Raw genomic sequence first — 23,481 nt, 5'->3', positions numbered from 1 at the left:
ATTGGATCCCAAAATCAAACAGAAAACAGTAATATACACTCATAGTGTGCTGTAATACTATCAAAAAAATCATGATCCTAACCTTTATCTCTATAGCAAAATCTCAGCTGGCCACATATTCATATATTTTGTATGAATCATTAAAATACTGTCATTCTGGACACCGTGAGCCCAGAGACTGTAGTGAAGATCGTGAGTGTTTAGAAAGTAAACAGTGCTCATGAAAGGCTGTCGTGATTTTATTCTCACTTGAAATCAAGTAGAGCCTTGGACCTGGAAAAAGTATTCATTAGGTGATGAACTGGCAAGTTTCGGTCACATTAGTGTAAACCAAGCATCCTTCTTGGTTAACTCTGTGAAATTGTGTGACCAACTTGAACTTTATGCAAAATCTGCATGTGGCAATATTTCTCTCTCACAGGAAATTGGCGATTGTGTGATTTCCTAAAGATGCAGTCACATTAGCAAATTTTTTCTGCTAAATTATCTGGGCAAATAAGGTCCATTTTCCATTGTCAAGGATGTGCTTATGAGTCACAGTTCACACAGAAGTCACTCTTAACCAAAGTAGATTTCTATTGGTGAATTTACCTGACAACAGTGTGAAGCTGAAATAAGATGACTAACAAAGTTTAATAGGAACAGTATTGCAGCTGTGTGTGTTTCCAGTCTGTCAGTGGCTGTAAATAGATGTTGATTTGAGTGAGTCGTGCTGAAGATCCGCTGATAGAGAGATGAGTCACTCTCACTGTTCAGCCGCAGCAGCAGCATCACCAGATTACCTACCAGCTGTATATATACAGATTTCATCTTTTAGTGAGGTGCTGTTGTTGTTTTGAGTGCACTCTCTTTATACAGATCACCTTCAGTAGAGTCACCCACACACACACACACACTCACTCACACACACTCTCTCTCTCACACACACACGCGCGCGCGCGCACACGCACACACACACACACACACACACAAACAAAACACACACACTCACTCTCTCTCTCTCTCGCACACACACGCGCACACACACACTCGCACGCACACACACACACACACACACACACACACACACACACACACACTCACTCTCTCTCTCTCTCACACGCGCACACACACACACTCACGCACGCACGCATACACACACACACGCACGCACGCACATACACACACACACACTCACTCTCTCTCACACACACACAGACATGCACGCGCACACACACACACACACACACATTAATAATGAATGAGGTATCCACATAGATCTGTGAAAGACTGTATTTAGGTAAGTATTTAGTTTGCATGTAGCTTATCCTTCAGGACTGATGTTAAGTCAGTTGAAATGATAATATAACAATCATGGCATGCACAACGGGAGAGACTGAAAGATGAATAGAAATCTATATATTTAGCTTTCTTGACAAAAAGTATCTAAAATAAATATTTTAGCAAACATTACACCTATCAGTTTAGCAGATATTATCACTGGAACTCGCTTTGTTGCCATATTTATGTCACTATAAGGAAAATATTTATTTTCTCAAATCCTAACTGACAAAATTAGCTGTTATTGTATTAGAAACTCAATACAATAAATTAATAATGTGAATAAATTAGTAGTAATCAAAGTAATGAATCATCCTCTAAAGGCACAGTTCACCCAGAAGTGATCATTTGAATGACTTTCTGTCTTGTCACACAAAGAAGATATTTTGAAGAATGTCTGGTCTCTTTTTCATGCTGTTATACAGAAAAACAACAGGCAGGATATTTTCACATTAAAGTTCTTCTGTGCTCTGCAGGAGGCAGAAAATCACACATGATGACAGACGATCATTTCTGGCTGAGCTCCTTCAGGTTTCCTCATTCAGTCCTCACTGGGATCTGGATTCTCCTCCGTCGGCTCTCCCTCCTTCTTTGTGTTCTCCTGCTCTTCCTCTTCTGCCTCTTCCTCTGGTTTCTCCTCTTCATCTCCTCCTTCAGCTTCTTCGTCCTGCTTCTCTTCACCGTCATCATTTGCTTCTGGTTCTGATGCCTGTCCCTCTTCCTTTATCTCTCCATCCTCTTCTCTCTTCTCTTCCTCTCTCTCATCCTCTTCTCTCTTCTCTTCCTCTCTCTCATCCTCTTCTCTCTTCTCTCTTCATTCTCTCCTCTTCTCTCTCTTCTCTTCCTCTCTCTCATCCTCTTCTCTCTTCTCTTCCTCCTCATCCTCTTCTCTCTTCTCTTCCTCTCTCTCATCCTCTTCTCTCTTCTCTTCCTCATTCTCATCCTCTGGTTTATTCTCTTCCTCTTTCTCATCCTCTTCTCTCTTCTCTTCCTCTTTCTCATCCTCTTCTCTCTTCTCTTCTTCTCCGTCACATGCTGATTCTTCTGTGTTTTGGGCTGCTTCACTTTCTGTGGTTGAGTCGTCTACATCAGGACTGGCCTCCTGTGCCTCTTAATAAAACAACATCACAGATCAGTGTGTGACACCCTAATGCATATTTTTATGATACACTGACATTAAAAAAATAAAAATAAAATAAAAATAAATAAAAAATAATAGTTTTATTTAGATGCATTGAACTGATCAAAAGTGACAGTAGAGACATTTATAATGTTACAAAAGATTGCTATTTCTAATAAATGCAAAACATCTTAAATCACAACTCATCTCAAAATCCATAAAAATCAAAAAAGCATCAAAGTTTTCACAAAAATATTGTGCAGCACAACTGTGTTCAACATTGATAATAATCAGAAATGTCTCTTGAGCAGCAAATCATCATATTAGAATGATTTCTGAAGATCATGTGACACTGAAGACTGGAGTAATGATGCTGAAAATACAGCTGCACATCACAGAAATACATTACAGTTTAACAGAGATTCACATAGAAAACAGTAATTTTACATCGTAAGAATATTTCACTGTTTTTAATGTATTTTCAATCAAATAAATGATTAAAATGAATCCAAACTTTGGCCACCAATGTGTGTGTGTGTGTGTGTGTGTGTGTGTGTGTGTGTGGATAAATACACACACACACACACACCCACACATATACTGTGTGTATATATACAGGTCCTTCTCAAAAAATTAGCATATTGTGAAAAAGTTCATTATTTTCCATAATGTAATGATAAAAATTAAACTTTCATATATTTTAGATTCATTGCACACCAACTGAAATATTTCAGGTCGTTTATTGTTTTAATACTGATGATTTTGGCATACAGCTCATGAAAACCCAAAATTCCTATCTCAAAAAAAGTAGCATATTTCATCCGACCAATAAAAGAAAAGTGTTTTTAATACAAAAAAAGTCAACCTTCAAATAATTATGTTCAGTTATGCACTCAATACTTGGTCGGGAATCCTTTTGCAGAAATGACTGCTTCAATGCGGCGTGGCATGGAGGCAATCAGCCTGTGGCACTGCTGAGGTGTTATGGAGGCCCAGGATGCTTCGATAGCGGCCTTAAGCTCATCCAGAGTGTTGGGTCTTGCGTCTCTCAACTTTCTCTTCACAATATCCCACAGATTCTCTATGGGGTTCAGGTCAGGAGAGTTGGCAGGCCAATTGAGCACAGTAACACCATGGTCAGTAAACCATTTACCAGTGGTTTTGGCACTGTGAGCAGGTGCCAGGTCGTGCTGAAAAACTAAATCTTCATCTCCATAAAGCTTTTCAGCAGATGGATGCATGAAGTGCTCCAAAATCTCCTAATAGCTAGCTGCATTGACCCTGCCCTTGATAAAACACAGTGGACCAACACCAGCAGCTGACATGGCAACCCAGACCATCACTGACTGTGGGTACTTGACACTGGACTTCAGGCATTTTGGCATTTCCTTCTCCCCAGTCTTCCTCCAGACTCTGGCACCTTGATTTCCGAATGACATGCAAAATTTGCTTTCATCCGAAAAAAAGTACTTTGGACCACTGAGCAACAGTCCAGTGCTGCTTCTCTGTAGCCCAGGTCAGGCGCTTCTGCCGCTGTTTCTGGTTCAAAAGCACACGCCTGTGCACGGTGGCTCTGGATGTTTCTACTCCAGACTCAGTCCACTGCTTCCGCAGGTCCCCCAAGGTCTGGAATCGGTCCTTCTCCACAATCTTCCTCAGGGTCCGGTCACCTCTTCTCGTTGTGCAGCGTTTTTTGCCACACTTTTTCCTTCCCACAGACTTCCCACTGAGGTGCCTTGATACAGCACTCTGGGAACAGCCTATTCGTTCAGAAATGTCTTTCTGTGTCTTACCCTCTCGCTTGAGGGTGTCAATGATGGCCCTTCTGGACAGCAGTCAGGTCGGCAGTCTTACCCATGATTGCGGTTTTGAGTAATGAACCAGGCTGGGAGTTTTTAAAAGCCTCAGGAATCTTTTGCAGGTGTTTAGTGTTAATTAGTTGATTCAGATGATTAGGTTAATAGCTCGTTTAGAGAACCTTTTCATGATATGCTAAATTTTGGATTTCATGAGCTGTATGCCAAAATCATCAGTATTAAAACAATAAAAGACCTGAAATATTTCAGTTGGTGTGCAATGAATCTAAAATATATGAAAGTTTAATTTTTATCATTACATTATGGAAAATAATGAACTTTTTTCACAAAAAACAAAAATAATAATAATAACAATAAAAAATAGACTTTTCAGTGTAGCTGCATCCAAACGTTTGACTGTTTTAGACACACATCCTCACTAGTTTAGCACAGACGGCTGGTTTCTAGTAAGAGTGTTAGAGAACATGATGAGGCTCGAGCTCCTCACCTGCTGGACCGGTGAAGATTTCTCATCTTCTGCTCTTCCGTCCTCTGCATCATCTGCACAAACACACACAGCACAGCAAACATGAGACGGCAGCGCCATCCATGGGTCAGGATTCACACTACAGGTGATGCTGCAGGTCAGCGCTGGATTCATCTGATCTCACACCCAAATCCTGATTCAGTGCATCTATGAAAACTTGTTACAAACACGGAGAAAAATGGCTTCTGTTGCTTCACACTCTGTGCTTCCAACTGTGTTAATAAAGACATCAAAAGACTAAAATAAATAAATAAAACAAGAAATGCACATATAACTATCTCTCTCTCTCTCTCTCTCTCTCTCTCTCTATATATATATATATATATATATAAATATAAATCAGTGGTTTTATTGATGAAATAAACAATGATTGATATGATGATAGACTAGTGTAGACTCAAATTCACATTTCAGATGTGGTAAGTTTAGTCTCAGGCCTAAACGAGCATGTACTGTATGTACATCACACTCTTATTAAAACCTCTCATGAATTAATTAAAGAGTCGCTGTTAAAATGACCATTAGCTTCTGTGTAATTATTTCTGTGAGATTTACAGTCATACCATCGTACTCGCTAGTAAACAAGAAAATTACACGCGTGTTTTAAATACTTAATGAGTAATAAATCCAGAGATTGTGTGTGAAATCAATACACTCTGAATAATTAAACAGCAGAATTGATGCACCTCATATAAGTTCATGCTTTCCCCAATAGCGGCTATAAAAATATTGCTGTGCAGATGATAGCGTTTTACCCAGGCATTTAATGCATTTCAAATGCAAAACTGATTGAAGTTTAGCAGCGGAGATGAGCCGGCGTAGCAATAATGGGCTTCTTTGAATATTTTATGGAAATGGTTCACATTTATTAACTGTAGTCCAAAGCCCGACTGTAAGCAGGAGCGCTAATGTAACAATAAACACTTAAATGTGATTGAGAGAAGGGCTCATCTCATAAAAATGCTAAATCAAATTAAATACAGCATTTTAAAACCTGCCTTTATTAAAGCGGCGGATAGAAGGGAGACTCCATCTCCAGCACAACCGCTGTTCGTTAGCAGCCTTTATTTCTCTGCCAATTAAACACTGCTTATGGGGCGAAAAGGTTGAGAATCATGTTATCTTCAGGAAACATGCTGCATTTTACTGTTGTTTTTATTCCTTTCCCAACTAAACGAACAGACTAAGAGAGAGTCTTTACAGAACTATACAGGGGCTTAACAGGTTCTTTTAATGGTAGCGGTGCTATAAAACCCCTGAAGAACCTCTTTTGTTTTGAGAGTAACAAATATCCCTTAATCCTTAAACCCCAGACCTAAACTTAACAACTACCTTACTATTAATAAGCAGCACAATAGGAGTTTATTGAGGCAAGAGTAATAGTTAATAGTTTGTTAATAGTAAGAATTGGTCCCCAAACTATAGTGTGACCCACGTTTTCTAAAATGTTATGTTTAAATATGCAAATGATACATTATCTAATCAAACATGCACTAATTTGCCGTAACTTTCTAGAACAGAAATCTGAACACTGGATAAAATATTTCAAGTGTTATTTTAGCATATTTGAAATACTATTATAGTTTTTATTATTTTAAATTATATTTTGAATTATACATTTCCCTTTTTCGTTTCAGTTTTAGTTGAAGTTTTAGTCATTTTGTTTTATTATTATTATTATTTTTTAATATGTCTATATAGTTTTTATTCATTTTTTTTATTTGAGTTTTAGTTATTTTAGTACATCAAGTAAAAATAAATGAAAATGAGAAATGTTACTTTGGTAACTAGCTAAAATAAAATACTTTTTTATGTATGTATGTATTTATTTATTTATTTTAGGTTAACGTTTATTTTTTAAAAAATCTTTATGGTTTTAGTTAACTAATATAACCCTGGATAGAGTCCGGTTGATAATTCTTGATTTTGTTGGCATATTAGAGGGATTTTGGATTTCTCTTTTTATCACTTCATAAATCAGAAAACAAATTCATTTTCACCATGTTTTTAGGAGTAAAATGCTGTATAAATCAGTGTAAATGAAATATGAGCAAACCCCTCTGTAAAACCCATCAGAATATATACAGGAAAACGTATTGCATGTTTTCAGTACACTAGTCTGAAAGAAGTCATGATATGGAAGACCCAAATCTCAAAACTGACCAGTGCAAAAAAACAAAACAAACAATGGTCTTCCAATGCCTTAAATCTATTAATAGGTTTAAGGTTTACGAAACCCAAAAAACATAACTATAACTGAAATGATCTGACCGAAGTCTCTGTGTTCAGCAGTTCAGAAGTTTAATACATCAGACTCTGAGCAGAAAGACTGAGGGAGATCATCTACTGCATTCAGAGCTAGAAACGAAGCCTGACAGAGACTCGGTGCTGAGGAGTAAACACAGCTGCTGCTCTGAAGTCAGATGTGTGTCAGGTGTTCAGAGCTCACACGTGTGCAGTCACTGGGTCCCGCGGGCCGCACAGGAACAAGTCCTGCTGTTTACATGCAGCTAGATGAGCTACTTATGGATTATTTTCATAAAGACCTCTCAAGGCCTGAAATAGCCTTCTCTCATCTATATAATGTTGCCAAGCAAATGACACGAGATCATGAGAGCCGTCATGAATTCAGCTTCACTACCATTCTTATATCACGTGATACATAAAGAACTCGGTGCAAATCAATTACAGCAGACGTGATCGAGAATATGGCAATACAATGTTCAAACACGATTAGTACGCACACGCATAGCATCACAAGCCTTAAATGATTTTGCTGTTATGCAAATGAGGATGAAAACATGTGCTGCTCCCGAGGCAACCAATCATATTCATAACCTCATCAACACCGAGAGCGTATGAAATATGCATGACAGACACAGATTAATCACACATTTCCACTTTCACACTCTGAGGTTGCACTGCACTTGTATTTGCACTTTGTGTTTGTACTTGAATTTACAACCCTGAAACAATCTTGTTCAAAAGTTTACCTATGTTCTTGCTTCTTCATATTTGGACTCAACCCGACTTTATGATTTTGAACTCTTGAGATCTTTGAGATCTTTTCACATTGACAACCCAACTATTACAAAGGTGTGTGTGTGTGTGTGTGTGTGTGTGTGTGTGTGTGTGGTGTGTGTGTGTGTGTGTGTGTGTGTGTGTGTGTGTGTGTGTGTGTGTGTGTGTGTGTGTGTGATATCAATTTGTTTGAACATCTGTTCTATAAAAAACAAGAAAAAAAAGAAAAAAATCAAATTAAATCAAATTATTAGCATTAAGAAATTTATGACCTCAACCTGCAATTAAGGGTTAAATGGGTCCTATTTTGTGTATATGGTGTAATGCAATGTGTTTATGTGGTTTAAGGTTCAAAAACACATTATTTTCCACATACTCTACATTATTGTTGTTCCTCTATACCCCTATACAGACTAAAATGACAGAATATGTTTTCTTTCTGCTAATCCAATGATCCAGCACAGCATCATAAAGGCGTGTGGCTGCAGGATAAGCGTGTAGCGTCTGCACCGCAGTTCACGAGGAACGACAGGCCGCTGGATGCGGGCCGCTCAGACAGACCTGTCTCTACACCTCCAGCGTAAGTGAAGGCTGCTGGGAAGCATTACAGACACATCCTGATTCACTTCGGCAGCATCACCTTTTTTAGCAGAGCCAGGGGAAAATTTAAATCACGTTGTTTGCTTATAAAAACATCTTTTAACATGCTGATAGCCAGATTAACGAGTGCTTTTTATCGCAGGCTGCCACGACTCTAACGCTGTCACCGACTAGAATTCAACCAAACCGCCGGCTTCAGCCCCCACTGACCTCACCGACACCAGCTCCTCATTTTCACCGCAAAACCACAAGTTTACACTACGAAAAGACATGTACACAGGAGAAATGAAGGAGGGAACCTGAGAAAACCAACAAAGACTAGATTTCTAAAGAGGTGACAGCCTTGAAATGCAACAATGACCAAAACAGATCATATCTAATCATGACAAAAACCTGACAGTGTGGCAGCGCAATTACATTTCATTATATCCGCCAAACAATATCATGTGACCTTCAGTCGCTCAATGCCGTTAAAATAAAGCATGTGACCTTCAGTCGCTCAAGAACGATGCAAACGATGACAGAGACCTATTCAACATGGGGCACTTTGTTATACTGCTATTAAGCACAAGGGCAAAGAAACACACTGATGATATCTGGCTTCTGTGCAGATTTGTACTGCACTGTATTCATGTAAGTATTTGCATTATTCTGAAGAAAATGTGAGTGATTGTTGCTATTCCCGATGTAAAAGATCCCAGATCATTCTGGTCTCAACATAGAGATCAAATACAGTACAGCTCTCAAGAAGCAGTTTCTTCACTTATAATAGTGACGTGACACAGTGGAAGTGTGGACTCACTGCAGGCTTTAATGGTCTTCACACTGTATAATGAGTATGAATCGCTCCGCAATGAGATTTAATTGGGAAAATTTTAAGGCGCACAATGCCTTTTGGTGAAAAGCAATTTTCCACTTCTGACAAAGATAAACCACCATGCTTTTGGTGGGAGGACTGCATAAAATGGCACTGATCACCACCTCCTCCTTGTCTAAGTGTGTACAGGAAGCGGGGGGTTAATCAGTGCTGACTTTCATTTGCTGGAGTGTTTTCTTGGGCTCCTGTTGATTTGTCAGAGGCAGACAGGAGACTCCTATGAGAGCGCTGTTACCAGCGGACAGCAAACCCACGGAGGCAATCGTCCAAGCTCCGCCCAGCAACTGTTACACGGGTCTCCGTCTCAGCCAATCACGTACACCAGCCTCTTTCAGAAGAATTTCAGCAGACAGATCTGAAAAAGTTCCTCTGAAGTATCACATATCCAGGGGTCTATTCCTAAAGCAAATGCAAACTCAGCCCTAGGCTTAATTGTACACATGAATATTTCATACACCATTTAAAGACAGATAATGTTCTGATTCTGATCTTTCACAGCTGGGTCTTATTATTCATTTCTAATTATTTGTGAAATTTACTAGCAATTTCTCATACAGTATAGTATAAAGATCAGTTCTACACCATTTTTGTGTGTGTGTGTAAAGCAGTAGGTGAAAAACTGTCTACTTCCAGTGAGACTCTGAAATGTTCATGCATCCAATGGAAACTTTACTATCGCATGAGGCTGTGGGAGAAGAGTTATGAATGGCAGTCGAGCAACACAGCTGACACTGGTACAGTAGGTCACATGACAATATAAAAAAACGACAAATTTATTCTATCCTGATTACATGCATTTACTACACATATTCATACCATACCAAACATTTTAATTAATGGTCACAAAGTAATTACTTATTCAAAAGAAGCACCTACTCAGAGAGTACAGTGGGTGTAGAAAATAATCAGCCCTCTATAAAATAATCTCATTTTGTTGCTTTGCAGCCTAAAATGAAGACGGACACTGTTTGTTTTATCAAGCTGTATTTACTCAGTGCAACTTATAATATCCAAGTGAAAGATAAAAATACTAACATGTCAGAAAATAAATAAATAAATAAAATAAAAACCAGATTCTCTGAGTTGGAAAAAGGATCAACCCTTGTGTCAGTATGTTGTTGAAGCACCTTCTGCTTTAATTACAGCCTTTAGTCTATTGGGATTGGTCTCTACTAACTTTGCAGTATTTGTCCGCTCTTCTTTACAGAGCTGCTCAAGTTCAGTTCGGTCTGATGGAGAGTGTTTGTGGACTGCAGTCTTCAGGTCATTCCACAGATTTTCTCCTTCAGCCACTGTGTGCTCAGTTCTGCTGTGTGCTATTGTTTAGTGTTGAGGCCAAATAATTCAGTTTTAGTCTCATCTGCCTCAGAATCCTAAAGGTGCATTTTGGCAAAGCTCAGTCTGACTGCATGTGGCCTTTCTTGAGGTACGGCTTTTTTTTTTCATATGAGCCACATTTGTGGAGAATTTGTGATATTGTTGTCTCATGCACACAATGATTACTCTTTGTCATAAACTCCTGCAGCTGCTTCAGAGTTGCTGTAGCTCTCGGTTGCCTCTCTGATCTGATCTGATTTCCTCCGGCTCTCTCGTCCAGTTTGAAGTGACGTACTGATACATACATGTTTTGTCTGACATGTTGGCGTTTTATCTTTCACTTGGATGCTATGAGTTGCACTGAGTAAATACAGCTGGATAAAACCAAACTATGTCTGTCTTCATTTCAGGCCGCAAAGCAACAGAATGTGATTATTTTAAAGTGGGCTGATTCTTTTCTAGACCCACTGTATGTGATTTCAGACACATTCACACAGGAACGAAACAGATGTCTGTCTTTATGAGTGAGTCATTGAATGATTCACTCAACCAATTCATTCAAAATTCATTTACATTCATGAAGGATATGTGCTTTAATCATTTACACATTTCTGCTTAAATAAAATCCAGATGAGACTGATAAATTGACATAATGACATAATTTAAGTTATTTTTAAAGCTGAAGTGTGTTTAAACAGGTTTTCCCAAACACTGTTCTTGTTTTCAAATGGTCAGACGCTATCCTGTTCAGATAGTTTTGATGACTGACTTCAACTGTAGATTTCTCTGAATATTTCTGAATTCGTAAAGGCTAGCAATAGCAAGCTAGCTTTGAAACCAAGATAACCCTGCATAACTCTGCAAAGCCACGCCTCCTCCAAAACACATGATCGCGCACAAGCAGACCAGAAGCTAACCAGTGACACGAAGAAAGACGGCGCAAACGCTGTCTGATGACCTCGTGTCTCATTCACCGGTGAGAAAACATTACAGTACAAGGCGCATAATATTTCAATAACAACGCCTTACATTCTCGCTCGGTCTGCAATAGTGTAACGGAACATTCTGTTCACGTATCATGTCTGCGTGAACAGCCTATCATAATGTTCGGACCGAATAATCTGATTGGTCAAATAGTTAATGGTACTACGCCTTGCACAGACAATATAAATACATAAAAAAAAAAAACATTTAGATCACTTAACTTATAGATTGCTATCGGGATGTGAAGGCACTTTCAGCCAGCATAACACAAAGTGTTTCTGAACTAAATCACATACCTCATTTACCATAAAAAATAAAAAACTAATAATAATATTAAAATCACAGACTTCACATCTCAGCTGCATATGAACACTGTAAATCCTTTGTCTATCTATGACATTAATATTAAGAAATACTATATTATTCACATAAAATAAATAAATAAAAGTTCCAGTATGTCTATCTACAAATACTAATGTGATCACACTGGTATTGGACACAGAAAACAAAATCACACACAGAATAAGGAAAAAAACAGTGTGACAAGAAAATGACATTTCTACATTTAAAGAAGGATCTGGCTCCCTCTTCCAAATCCTCTGTTATTCTCTTGTCTCCTGCCTCTGGTTCAGATATTGCATTACTGCCATCACTGCAGGCCATGATCTAATTAGAAGCGAGCAAGACTTTAGCACTTGTCACATCTCAGTCTGTTCGGAGGTGCTGAAATAACTAAAACACACACACACACACACACACACACACACACACACACACACACACATGTACGGTCTGATCAGTGAAGTGAGGCACAGAGAGAGGCACCTTAATGGCCTATTTCAGCATTATTACAGTATTGTGGATGGATTGTCAGCAGGAGCCCCAAGATACTGAAGTGTAAAAGCCATCAGCGGCTCTCGTCCGTCTCCCACACCCTCTGATCCTCCCTGTCATTACCGGAGTGGGATGGAGCCGCAGCAATTTCCCCCTGATTCCTCCGTCCCTCTCTCAAACACATCCACACGTCCTCAGTCTCCTCCACCAGCCTCTCTGACTTCATTATGCCATGATTGGAGAATTTGCCCTACATTCACTTAACAATTGTGCCATCTGTTAGACTCCCTCGTTCATGGTGTCAGATCCTCGTCAAATCATTGATATTCAAATGTATGCACATAGCGTTATATTCCAGCACGGCGTTTCCTGCCTTCTAATGGACGGTTTACTTATCAAAGAGGGTTATTCATCAACGCAATGCAGACTAAATGTTTTGCCTGCGGCGAGACCGGCACTTTAAGACTGAGCTTTACTCAAAACAGTCTTTATGATTCATTGACATTTTAAATGGATGTGTAAATATCATTTTATTAATAATTATCATTTTCAACTAATAAAGGTTCACTCTGTATTTTTCTTCATGTGAGAGTTTTACATCTAAATTCGTTATATCATCAATGCTGAAAAGCTTCACATTTGTTAGACACTTCTATTCAAAGCGACTTGCACTGCATCAAATTTTTACATTTTTATCAGTTCATGCTTTCTCGGGGGACTGAACCCATGACCTCGGCGTTGCTAGAGCCATGCTTCAGTATAAACATGAAACTGGCATACTGACAAGTGCAAAATACACAGACATGACTAAGTACACCTTTACATAAACGGTCCTTTTTAATTTCATGTTGATTTTAAATGACTTCTGTCCAGCTTGTGATGTTTCTGATCTCGACTTAAAATTTGTAATCATTTTTACCTTAATCTTGACCCAGTATTAAATTTCAGCTGAGCTCTGTATGTTCAGTGTCTGATGTCAAATAACAGACTATTACAAACCCTGAAACTCAGTTATTAGAAGCTGCAACGAGCAGAACGCTGCTCTACACACCTGAACACAGCCAGTGCTATAATACAGGACTAGTCATGCTGAAGATTACATCACAGAGCACTAACCAGGCAGCTAAACTCAACGCTTCTGTAACCCTATATGCTGCATGAAGGAATCAAACGCAGACATTTATCTTGCGACATTGGAAACTTCATTAATTTGCAATATGGTTAAACTGACTCACTGTTACCATTTGGTAATTGGTTTGATTCTGTCATACTCACTCGAATCACCACCTGACGTGACCTTGGTGAATACGCTCCTGGAAATCAGAGCCATTACACTCTTCATTCATTAAATAAAAAGAAGAGACATCTGTGTAAAATCTTTCTTATTTCTAAAACACAACAGAATATGTTTGCACATAAAATACGTTCCACTCAGTGAAGACTCTTACTTCCGGTGAGATTCTGAGATGTGCACCCAATAGACACTTTACCATGAGGCCACGGGAGAGGAGCTATGAATGCCAGCAAAAAGACGTTTTAAAATTGAAATATTATGTGATTTACGACACATTTATAAAGGATGGAAACCGGTGCCTGTCTTTATGAGAGAGTCATTGAATGATTCACTCAACCGATTCAAAAATAGACCTGACCATTCAAAAATTATCATTCATTCAGAAATGAAACAAGCGCTTAAATTATTTACACATTTTTGCTAAAATCAAGATATTACTACTAAAATTATCCAAATTCTAAAAACAAGAATCCAAAAAATTAAGTGTTCAAATTCTACAAACCCGATTCCAAAAAAGTTGGGACACTGTACAAATTGTGAAAAAAAAAAATTTCAAATTTCAATATTTTATTCAGAATACAACATAGATTACATATCAAATGTTTAAACTGAGAAAATATATAATTTTAAGAGAAAAATAAGTTGATTTTAATTTTAATTTTTTATTTTAAAAGTTGCAAATTGGTCCTCCAGCTGTTCCTTATATGTACATTTAACTTTTCCGGCCTCTTATTGCTACCTGTCCCAACTTTTTTGGAATGTGTAGCTCTCATGAAATCCAAAATGAAGCCAATATTTGGCATGACATTTCAAAATGTCTCACGTTCAACATTTGATATGTTATCTACAGTATATTCTATTGTGAATAAAATATAAGATTATGAGATTTGTAAATTATTCCATTCCTTTTTTACTCACAATTTGTACAGTGTCCCAACTTTTTTGGAATCGGGTTTGTAAAAACAAAACACTCAACTGCTCAGAAGACCAGATAATCCTGTTCAGATAGTTTTAACAGCTCACTTTTAGCTGGTTCTGAATATATACGTAGGATAGGACTTGAATATATCAACATACAAATAAATAAATAAATAAATAATTAGACCATTCATTTTGTGACTCAGTAGCTGCACATTCACACTCTAAAAGGCTTCATGTTTTAGAAGCGGATTATATATGCAGTGTTGGGAGTTACATCATCTGATCACTTATTTTTCAAGTAACTAGTAAAGTAATGCATTACTTTTAAATTTACAATGAGTTACTTTTTCAATTTCACTTTCAGTGTGAAAGGGCCCTTGTAGTTACCAAATATATATATATATATATATTATATATATATATATATATATATATATATATATATATTATTATTATTATTATTATTTATTATTTATTTTTTTTACAACTAAGCAAGCCCAGCCTGGATGACAAAAAGTAACATAATCCATTACGTTCTAAAATACGTAACCAAGTAACACAATTAGTTACTTTTTCATGGAGTAACCCAATATTGTAATGTATTACTTTTTAAAGTAATTTTCCCCAACACTGCATGTAAAATATGATAATACAACAGATTAGTTAAGAATGGTTTTACATAGAAACATGTTCTGCTCGGCCAAAGAAACAGAAGTGTGAAGAAGAGAAGAGATGTGCTTTTGTTGACTTTATCACCATGGAGATTTAATAGGATCGTATCGGCCACCTGGGTACCAGCAGGACCTCGAGTGATAATGAGGGAGAGACGCTTCTGCACTGACTACACACACACCACACACACACACACACACACACACACACACACACACACACACACACACACACACACACACACACACAGACACACACACGCAGACAAACACACACAAACACACACACGCACACACAGACGCGCACACACACACACACACGCACACACAGACACACACACGCAGACAAACACACACACACACACACACACACACACACACACACACACACACACACACACACACACACACACACACACACACGAACACGCGCACACGCACACGCACACAACCACACCACGAACACACACACACACACACACACACACACACACGCACACACAGACACCACACACGCACACAAACACACACACGCACACAAACACACACACACACACACACACACACACACACACACACACACACGCAGACACACACACACAAACACCCACACACACACACACACACACACACAGACAGACACACACACACACACGCACACACAGACACACACACGCACACAACACACACACAACACACACACACCCACCCACACACACGCACGCACACACACACAAGCACACACACACACACACACACACACACACAGACACACACACGCAGACAAACACACACAAACACACACACACACACACACACACACACACACGGTTCTTACGGACGCTCCTGCTCCAGATCAAACGCTGCTCATTACATCACACCCCCTCACTGCTAAACCTCTTACTCCTGATCTTTACTTTCACCTCATCAATTTAAGTATGAATCAAATTTCTTTCAGAATCTGGAGCGTGACTAATAGCGTTTGTGGGCGATCTCGGCGAGGCTCTCTTTGCACTGAAAGGTCATCAGTTGGTGAGATGTTGTGGAAAGAGACACGTGCAGTGGAGCGTGGCACTGATCGCACACCTCCGGCTGCAATCTAAAGGAAACATGATGATGATGATGATGGTGAGGAGCATGATGTAATCCCTCTCCTGCCACAGCAAGCGTGTGAGCAGCACACACACAGAGCAGCAGTGCCATCTCATGGTCACTCAGAGAAGATCAGAGAATTACATCACCGTTATCAGACAATAGTGCTGCTGAGATTCTGACTCACGGATACAGACACAAACTCATCACCAAAGTTGGCAAAGACAGCAAAACCAGATGATGCAGCTTTATGATCTTTTACAGCAGTGTTGAATTCTATTCTGATTCAGTTCATCACAGTGTTTCATGAGACGGCGACGAGCTAAAGGTACAGTTTCTGCACATTTCTTCTAAAAGTTTGAGGTTACGATGAACTAACAACGAAACACACAGTAACACTTTATTTTAAGGTGTCATTGTTATACATGTTGCATGTGCTTACTATTATAATAACAATTAATTATGCATAATAACATGCATGTAATCCTAAATCAAACCCTAATCCTAACCATATAGTAAGTGCATGCAATTAATTAATATCACTCAGTACTTATATGTATAATTACACTGTAACAAGAACACCTTAAAATAAAGTGTAACCAAAAACACTTCTTTAGCATTCATAAATCTTAGTTATTGTTAATTTGCTAATAGATTTTTAAAATAAAAAGTTATATCTGTAATAGTTAACGCACTATCAAGTGACATGAACATTATGTTAACTCTCATTAACAAAGGTTAAAACAAAAATGCTGTAAAATATATATTGCTCAAGTTTATTTAATATCAGTTATGTAATTAAGCCTTATTGTAAAGTGTTACCGTTAAAAAAAAAAAAAAAAAAAAAAGTTCCCCTGTACAGCAAGGATGAAACATTCCAGTAAAGACATTTAAAATGTTAGAAAAGATTCCCATGTCAGATAAATGCTGCTTTTTTGAGCTTTCTGTTCATCTGTGAATCTTAAAAAATTAAATGTGTCACAGTTTCTACAAAAATATTGTGCAGCACAACTGTTTTCAACATTGATAATAATCAGAAATGTTTCTTGAGCAGCAAATCATCATATTATTATGATTCCTGAAGATCATGTGACACTGAAGACTGGAGTAATGATGCTGAAAATACAGCTGCACATCACAGAAATAAATTACACTTTAACAGATATTCATACAGAAAACAGATGTTTTAAATTGTAAAAAAAAAATATTGCACTGTTTTTACTGTATTTTTGTTCAAATAAATGCAGCGCTGGTGAGCAGAAGAGACTTCTTTCAGAAACATAAAAAAATCAGATTGACCTCAAAGTTCTGAACAGTGCATACTCTAGTTTTCTACATGCTGTGCTGTGTTTCAGGTGTCTTACTGTTGTCCTGAGTCTCCTGTGACGCTGTGAGTCCGCTCCTCTTCTTGCGGATGTTCATGAGCTTGGCCTGAGAGATCTCTCGGACCACAGACGACAGCTGCTCTTTAGAGCTCTGCGCCGGAGGACTGCTCTTCTCCGCTCCACACTCACTCTCACTCAGACGATGGCTCCCCACCTCACAACACAAACGTTCAATGATTAAACACTAGAAAACACTACCGTCTGTTTTTATGATGTTTTTGTACTCACATCTCCATTCTGCTGTCTGTATTTGTATATCGGCGGTAGTGATGCAGCTTTAGACCTAAAATCACATTCAGTCACATTCTGCTTGAAAACTTCCTTCATCTCTAGTGAAAATGCTGCGTCTTTCTCTCACCCGTTCACTCTCTTCACACCGATGGGTTTACTGAAGAGCAGCTCGCTGTATGGAAGCTTTTTGAATTTGTCTCTGCCAACAGCGACGTAAAACTGTCCGTTTTCTAACTCCTTTCCGTCCATAACGAGAGTCCCTTCAAAGGTGTACAGGCTGAACGAGAAGATGGAAAACACTGCTCAGGGAATATAGAAATGCTTATCATCTGAATGACTTTCATGAGCCTCTCAGACTTTTACAGTGTGTCCTGGAGAACCACAAGAATGAAAGTAAATCAAATGATGTCATTAGTAAAATGGTTGTGGCTTTTCTAAACACATTGTAACAGGAGCACAAATGCATGCAAACATTAAGCCTGAAAGAGTTGTGCTCTGATTTTAATAAGAAGCTGCCAGAAGCATTACATTTATTTTTTTTCTGTATTTTAAAAAGTCCTTTGCGCACTATGAATTAATTCCACTTGATTGTTATTGCCATGGAGCAACTTTCATCCATTTCTCGTGCTTCCATACCTCCGGACACCCCCAATGATTCGAAGGCCCATCTTCTCGGTGATCATCTCCAGAATCCGCTCAAACTGGCCAATCACACGGCTGGGAATCAGCAACCTCACCGCTGGGTTCAGGACGTCTCCATTTGCCACAACACTGACACACACACACACACACACACACACACACACACACACACACACACAAATGCTTCTGCTTTTAGTCAGTGTGGTTTTCAGTTGTTGTGTGAATCAAGTCTTAATTTGTAGCACACATACCATCTTTTAGTCAGTGTGGTTTTCAGTTGTTGTGTGAATCAAGTCTTAATTTGTAGCACACATACCATGCAATAATCACAATAAGCTTTGTCACTTTTGATTAAAAAAAATGTATCACAAAATACAAACAATAAATGTGGTTTTTGATGTGGCGTTTATAATATTATAGTAATTCTTTCCAGTGTTTTTTCTCTCTCTTTTAAAGCCTGAGCGCTGTGCTCACTGTGAGTGATTCCTGTGTGCAAAAAAGCAACAAGATTCCTCCAGAAATTCACAGAAAAAAACAGTTTCCCTGTTTTAGAACAACAGGAGGGAGAGTAATCTCTAATGCTTAAGCTTGTTAATATCCCACAGAGATCTTTGATTAAATCTGGAGTCACTGAGCTAGTGTGAAGGTCTGCAGTGATGCTGACCAAACAATTATGGGAGGAAATAAAGCAATAAGCAGCTCTTACAATACAGCGCAGGGTTCTTTGATGGGCTTGAGGAATCTGGCAGACACGATCACACGACTCTGAGGAACGGGTTTGAGCTGCACACACAACACAGAAGAGTCAAAGGCAGTCATCCAGTTCAATTAAAGCTTCATCACGAGACACATCATGATCATCTGAAGCAGCTTTTCTGAATATGAACTAGTGCACTTCAAATGATCAAATCATTATGTTTTCATAAAATAATTTCTTGTGCTTTATAGAAGTACACTTACGTACTAACGCACATGTAAAGTACTTGATTATCTATAGTGTGTTATCAAATATTATATTTAAAGTTAATATACATTTAAATGTACTAAATTAAGTTGCCGATTTTTCTTTCTTTTCTATTGAACGTTCTTCAATAGGACTAAGTAGGCTACTATCAAATAAAGTTATTGTCAAACTTGGGAAAGTTATTAATTTTTGAAATAGTCCTTTACTTACATCAGACAAAATAAGAGTTCCAGCTAAATCTGGACGGCTAAGGCAGGTTGTAGCCTTTTTAGTATAAATGTGTAATTACAAATATATTTAAATGCACAATATATTTCATTAGAAATGACAATAGAAAGTATTTTTAGTTTATCATAAACATGCATCAATACATTCAGCAGAAACAGTTTAACCATATTTCGAAGACAATAGAAGTAGTTATGATATTACATATAAAGATGGACATCATTCCTACATAAGTGCATCAAAAGTATTCTAAAGTTCAGCTAATTGCATTTAATATAACTTCTAATCATAATACAGTTTGCTCTGTTCTCGGTCTGGTCACAATTGTGATTATTTCTTATTGATATCAATTTCATCTTTAAACCAATTCAACATCCAAACCATAATGTCATCACACACTCAAAGTTTTGCACTCAAAACAATACACAGGCACATTTAATAACAAGTTTCATATGGTGGTTCAAACAAAAATAACACGTCCACTACACAAATCTCAGGTAATATTACTACAAAATCAGCAGAAATTACATCAAAAACACAAATGTATTAATTTATCAGTGCTGTGAAAACTCTTTTGGAACTGTTTTTTTTTTTCTCCCTCATTTGGAGTTGATCAGCTTAAATGTAAAACTTCATGTGTTTCAGACAGCAGGAACGCTGCCAAACCAAAGCAGACGCTCTAATCAAGAAAATCAGGAGGAACAAAGTGTGGCCGTCGTTGTAAATAAAGAGGCCTGTTCAGTCTTGCTTAATGATGATTAGGACATTGTTTCACCAGTTACCATGGCAACAGCCCTTTAGTTCAGCGCGATAATAAAGTGGGATCCAAGCAGGTGTGACAATACTCACTTTCTTTGCCTTAGAGAGTTCATAAAACGTTAAGACTGTCCTGAAAAAAGTCCCTGTGCTGGTTTTCTTTCTTTCTCTTGATTCCTCTCTGCTTTAACTAGTCTTGAGTTCTGCGGGAGTATATGAAGTGTCATTCAGACGGTCTGCCGAGGCTTTGTTTGCGCTCTGGGTCGGAGCCATTGACTTAAATATGCATCCAAGGAGGGGGATAATAATCCACAGGTTAATAATTCATTGCCAAATGAGCCGACAACAAAGTGAGTCTTTCCAGACGACAACGCAGACGGTGTCTAAACACGACACCTCGCTCAGGTAGTCTTTCTTGAACGTTAAAGCAGGTGCGGTGTGCTGGACTCACACACTGATGCTCTAGGATTCCTTTAAAGATGTAACTTGTGTGTTAAAACATGCTCTGAAATCACTGGCTGTGTTTCCAGTGTCTAACCCCCCTGTGTTCGCTCTGGTTTAGAGTCCTGAGGGACGTACGGATGAACATATACCCGACTGACTCCATTAACTGCTTCACTGAACCTTTGTGCTGTTCTTAATTAATGCCATCAGCAGGGTTTTATATTGGAGTACAGCTTGCAAGTGTTATAGATACATATAGACAGATTTCAGACAAGTGTAAATATTTGTCCTTACCACTCCATTGGTCTGAAGCACTTTTTTCTTCCTGGTTCCTATCTGTAAATAACTAGAAAATGAGCTGAATTACTTTTTACCTTTTACAAAGCAGAATTTGTGACACAGCAGTGACACTACTAGTCAAACTTTTCATTAAAATGTGTTAAAATGATGTAATATTTCATGCTTAAACCAATAGTTCAATAAAAAATGAACATTTCTTGAGAATGTCCTCACCCTCAGGCCATCCAAAATGTAGATGAATTTGTTTCTTCATCAGATTTGGAGAAAGGTAGCATTGCATCAGTGTCTCAGCAATGAAACAAATCCAGCATTAAGACGTTTTTAACTCAAACACGAGTCCATAATCCACAATAACACTTCCTCCAGTGAAAGAGTGCATCTGCTGTTGTCTCTCACATCAGAATCCAGACACATATTTGTTTAGAGCTGTTTAAACGCTGCTTGATCTGTGCAGATTTCTCCCCTGATTCACACCAGAACACTTTTTCACTGGAGGAAGTGTTATTATGGATTATAGACTCTATGTATTTGAATTAACCCTATGTTAATATGTATGTATGTATTTAAAAGCGTCTTAATGCTGGATTAGTTTCATCTTTTGTCTTCTCCAGATGTTAACTGATGGACTGGAGTGCTGTGGATTACTTGTGGATTATTGTGATGTTTTATCAGCTGTTTGGACTCTCATTCTGACGGCACCCATTCACTGCAGAGCATCCATTGATGAGACACTAATGCAATGCTACATTTCTACAAACCTGATGAAGACACAATCTCATCCTGATCTCTGATGAACTGAGAGTGAGAGCATTATCAGATCATTTTTATTTTTGGGTGAACTATATCTTTAAATATGTTAAATTAGTTCTAATGCAGACTAATAGATCGACATTTTACCTGTACATACACTTCTTCATAAAAGGAACATTTTCATTTTAATAAAGTTAGCCCAGAAAGGGAAACGCATCATGTTCATGTGTCCACCAAACATACACTCAGAGAATTGGGCCCAGTGTTTCTCCATATTTTAAATTATGCACAGCATTGTGTTGTGTTTAAAAGTTAAAGGGAAAAAGTTAAACTGAACGGAAAATGTGCTTGTAATTTTTCTGCTATTTATTTGTTTTTATTATTATTATTATTATTATTTTACATATTTTATTATTATTATTATGATTATTTTCTTACCTGTGGGAACTTTTTTCCATACAAGAAAAGCATCACAGGATGCACTTTATGAAGTTGTTTGATTAAAGTCAGCTGGTTCTGAAGAGTTTTTTGATCACTACATGATTCCAGAATTTCCATCTGTGATATTTCACAGTTGTGTCATTATAAAATATGGAGAATAAGGATGTAACCGTAGACAGACAAACAGATAGAAGTGTCTTACTCTATCTTCTTGAACCTCTCTCGTCCAGCAGCCACGTACTGCTCTCCGCTCCGCAGGTGCTCCAGGGACTGGACCCGGTGTCCGGCTTTGGGCGTGTAGATGCTCCTGACCGCGCCGAACGGAGCCCGCACGCCGCCAGTCACCTCCCGCAGCAGCGTGTCGAAGGTCGAAACCCGCTTCGAGTTAATCACCAAACGCCTGGGCTCGTAATACGGATCCCCGTTCCGGTAGAAATAGATATTTTTGACCTCAGGTTGAGACAGAAAGTTGGGCTTCTCCGCACTCATGTCCACGGAACGCGAGAGCAGTCAGAGCGCAGCGCGTGCGAATGCGATCCTCATCAGACTCCAGACCACACACACGCGCTTCATTAACAGATCGACGCGATTAAAGTCAAGCGCAAGTGGAATCTGCGCAAATCAATCTTTCCAGCGGGATGTTCATATCATGATGCGCGCGATGATCCCGGCACTCCTGTGTTCTTCCAGCGGTTTCTATAGAGACATTACAGTCTTAACACAACTCAGAGACTCAAGCTCATTTAACATCAGCCTACAACCTGCCTTAGCACTCCAGATTTATTTTGGCTGATGTAAGTAAAGGACTATTTCAAAAGTTAGTAACTTTTCCAAGTTAGACAATAACTTTATTTGATAGTAACCTACTTGGTCCTATTGAAGAACGTTTCCGACAAAGAAAGATAGAAAAATAAGATATCTGCAACTTAATTTCTCCCAATTATCACTT

General features: G+C 38.4%; 1 protein-coding gene across 1 annotated transcript; it reads right to left on the bottom strand.

Annotated features, from left to right (window-relative positions):
- Positions 1-1,861: 1,861 nt before the first annotated feature.
- LOC109063737 (doublecortin domain-containing protein 2) lies at positions 1,862-23,238 on the bottom strand. The gene is made up of 10 exons (XM_042755510.1): positions 22,735-23,238; positions 21,336-21,387; positions 19,359-19,435; positions 18,647-18,781; positions 18,138-18,287; positions 18,008-18,062; positions 17,759-17,933; positions 4,745-4,797; positions 2,224-2,431; positions 1,862-1,995 (listed from the first exon to the last, which is right to left on the bottom strand). Exons 1-10 carry the CDS (start codon positions 23,019-23,021, stop codon positions 1,862-1,864), a joined length of 1,326 nt encoding a protein of 441 aa, XP_042611444.1. The 5' UTR covers positions 23,022-23,238.
- Positions 23,239-23,481: the final 243 nt, after the last annotated feature.

This window comes from Cyprinus carpio, unplaced genomic scaffold (assembly GCF_018340385.1).
Source record: "Cyprinus carpio isolate SPL01 unplaced genomic scaffold, ASM1834038v1 S000006714, whole genome shotgun sequence".
NCBI classification, from domain to species: domain Eukaryota; kingdom Metazoa; phylum Chordata; class Actinopteri; order Cypriniformes; family Cyprinidae; genus Cyprinus; species Cyprinus carpio.
This window is presented reverse-complemented; position numbering and strand designations above follow the sequence as displayed.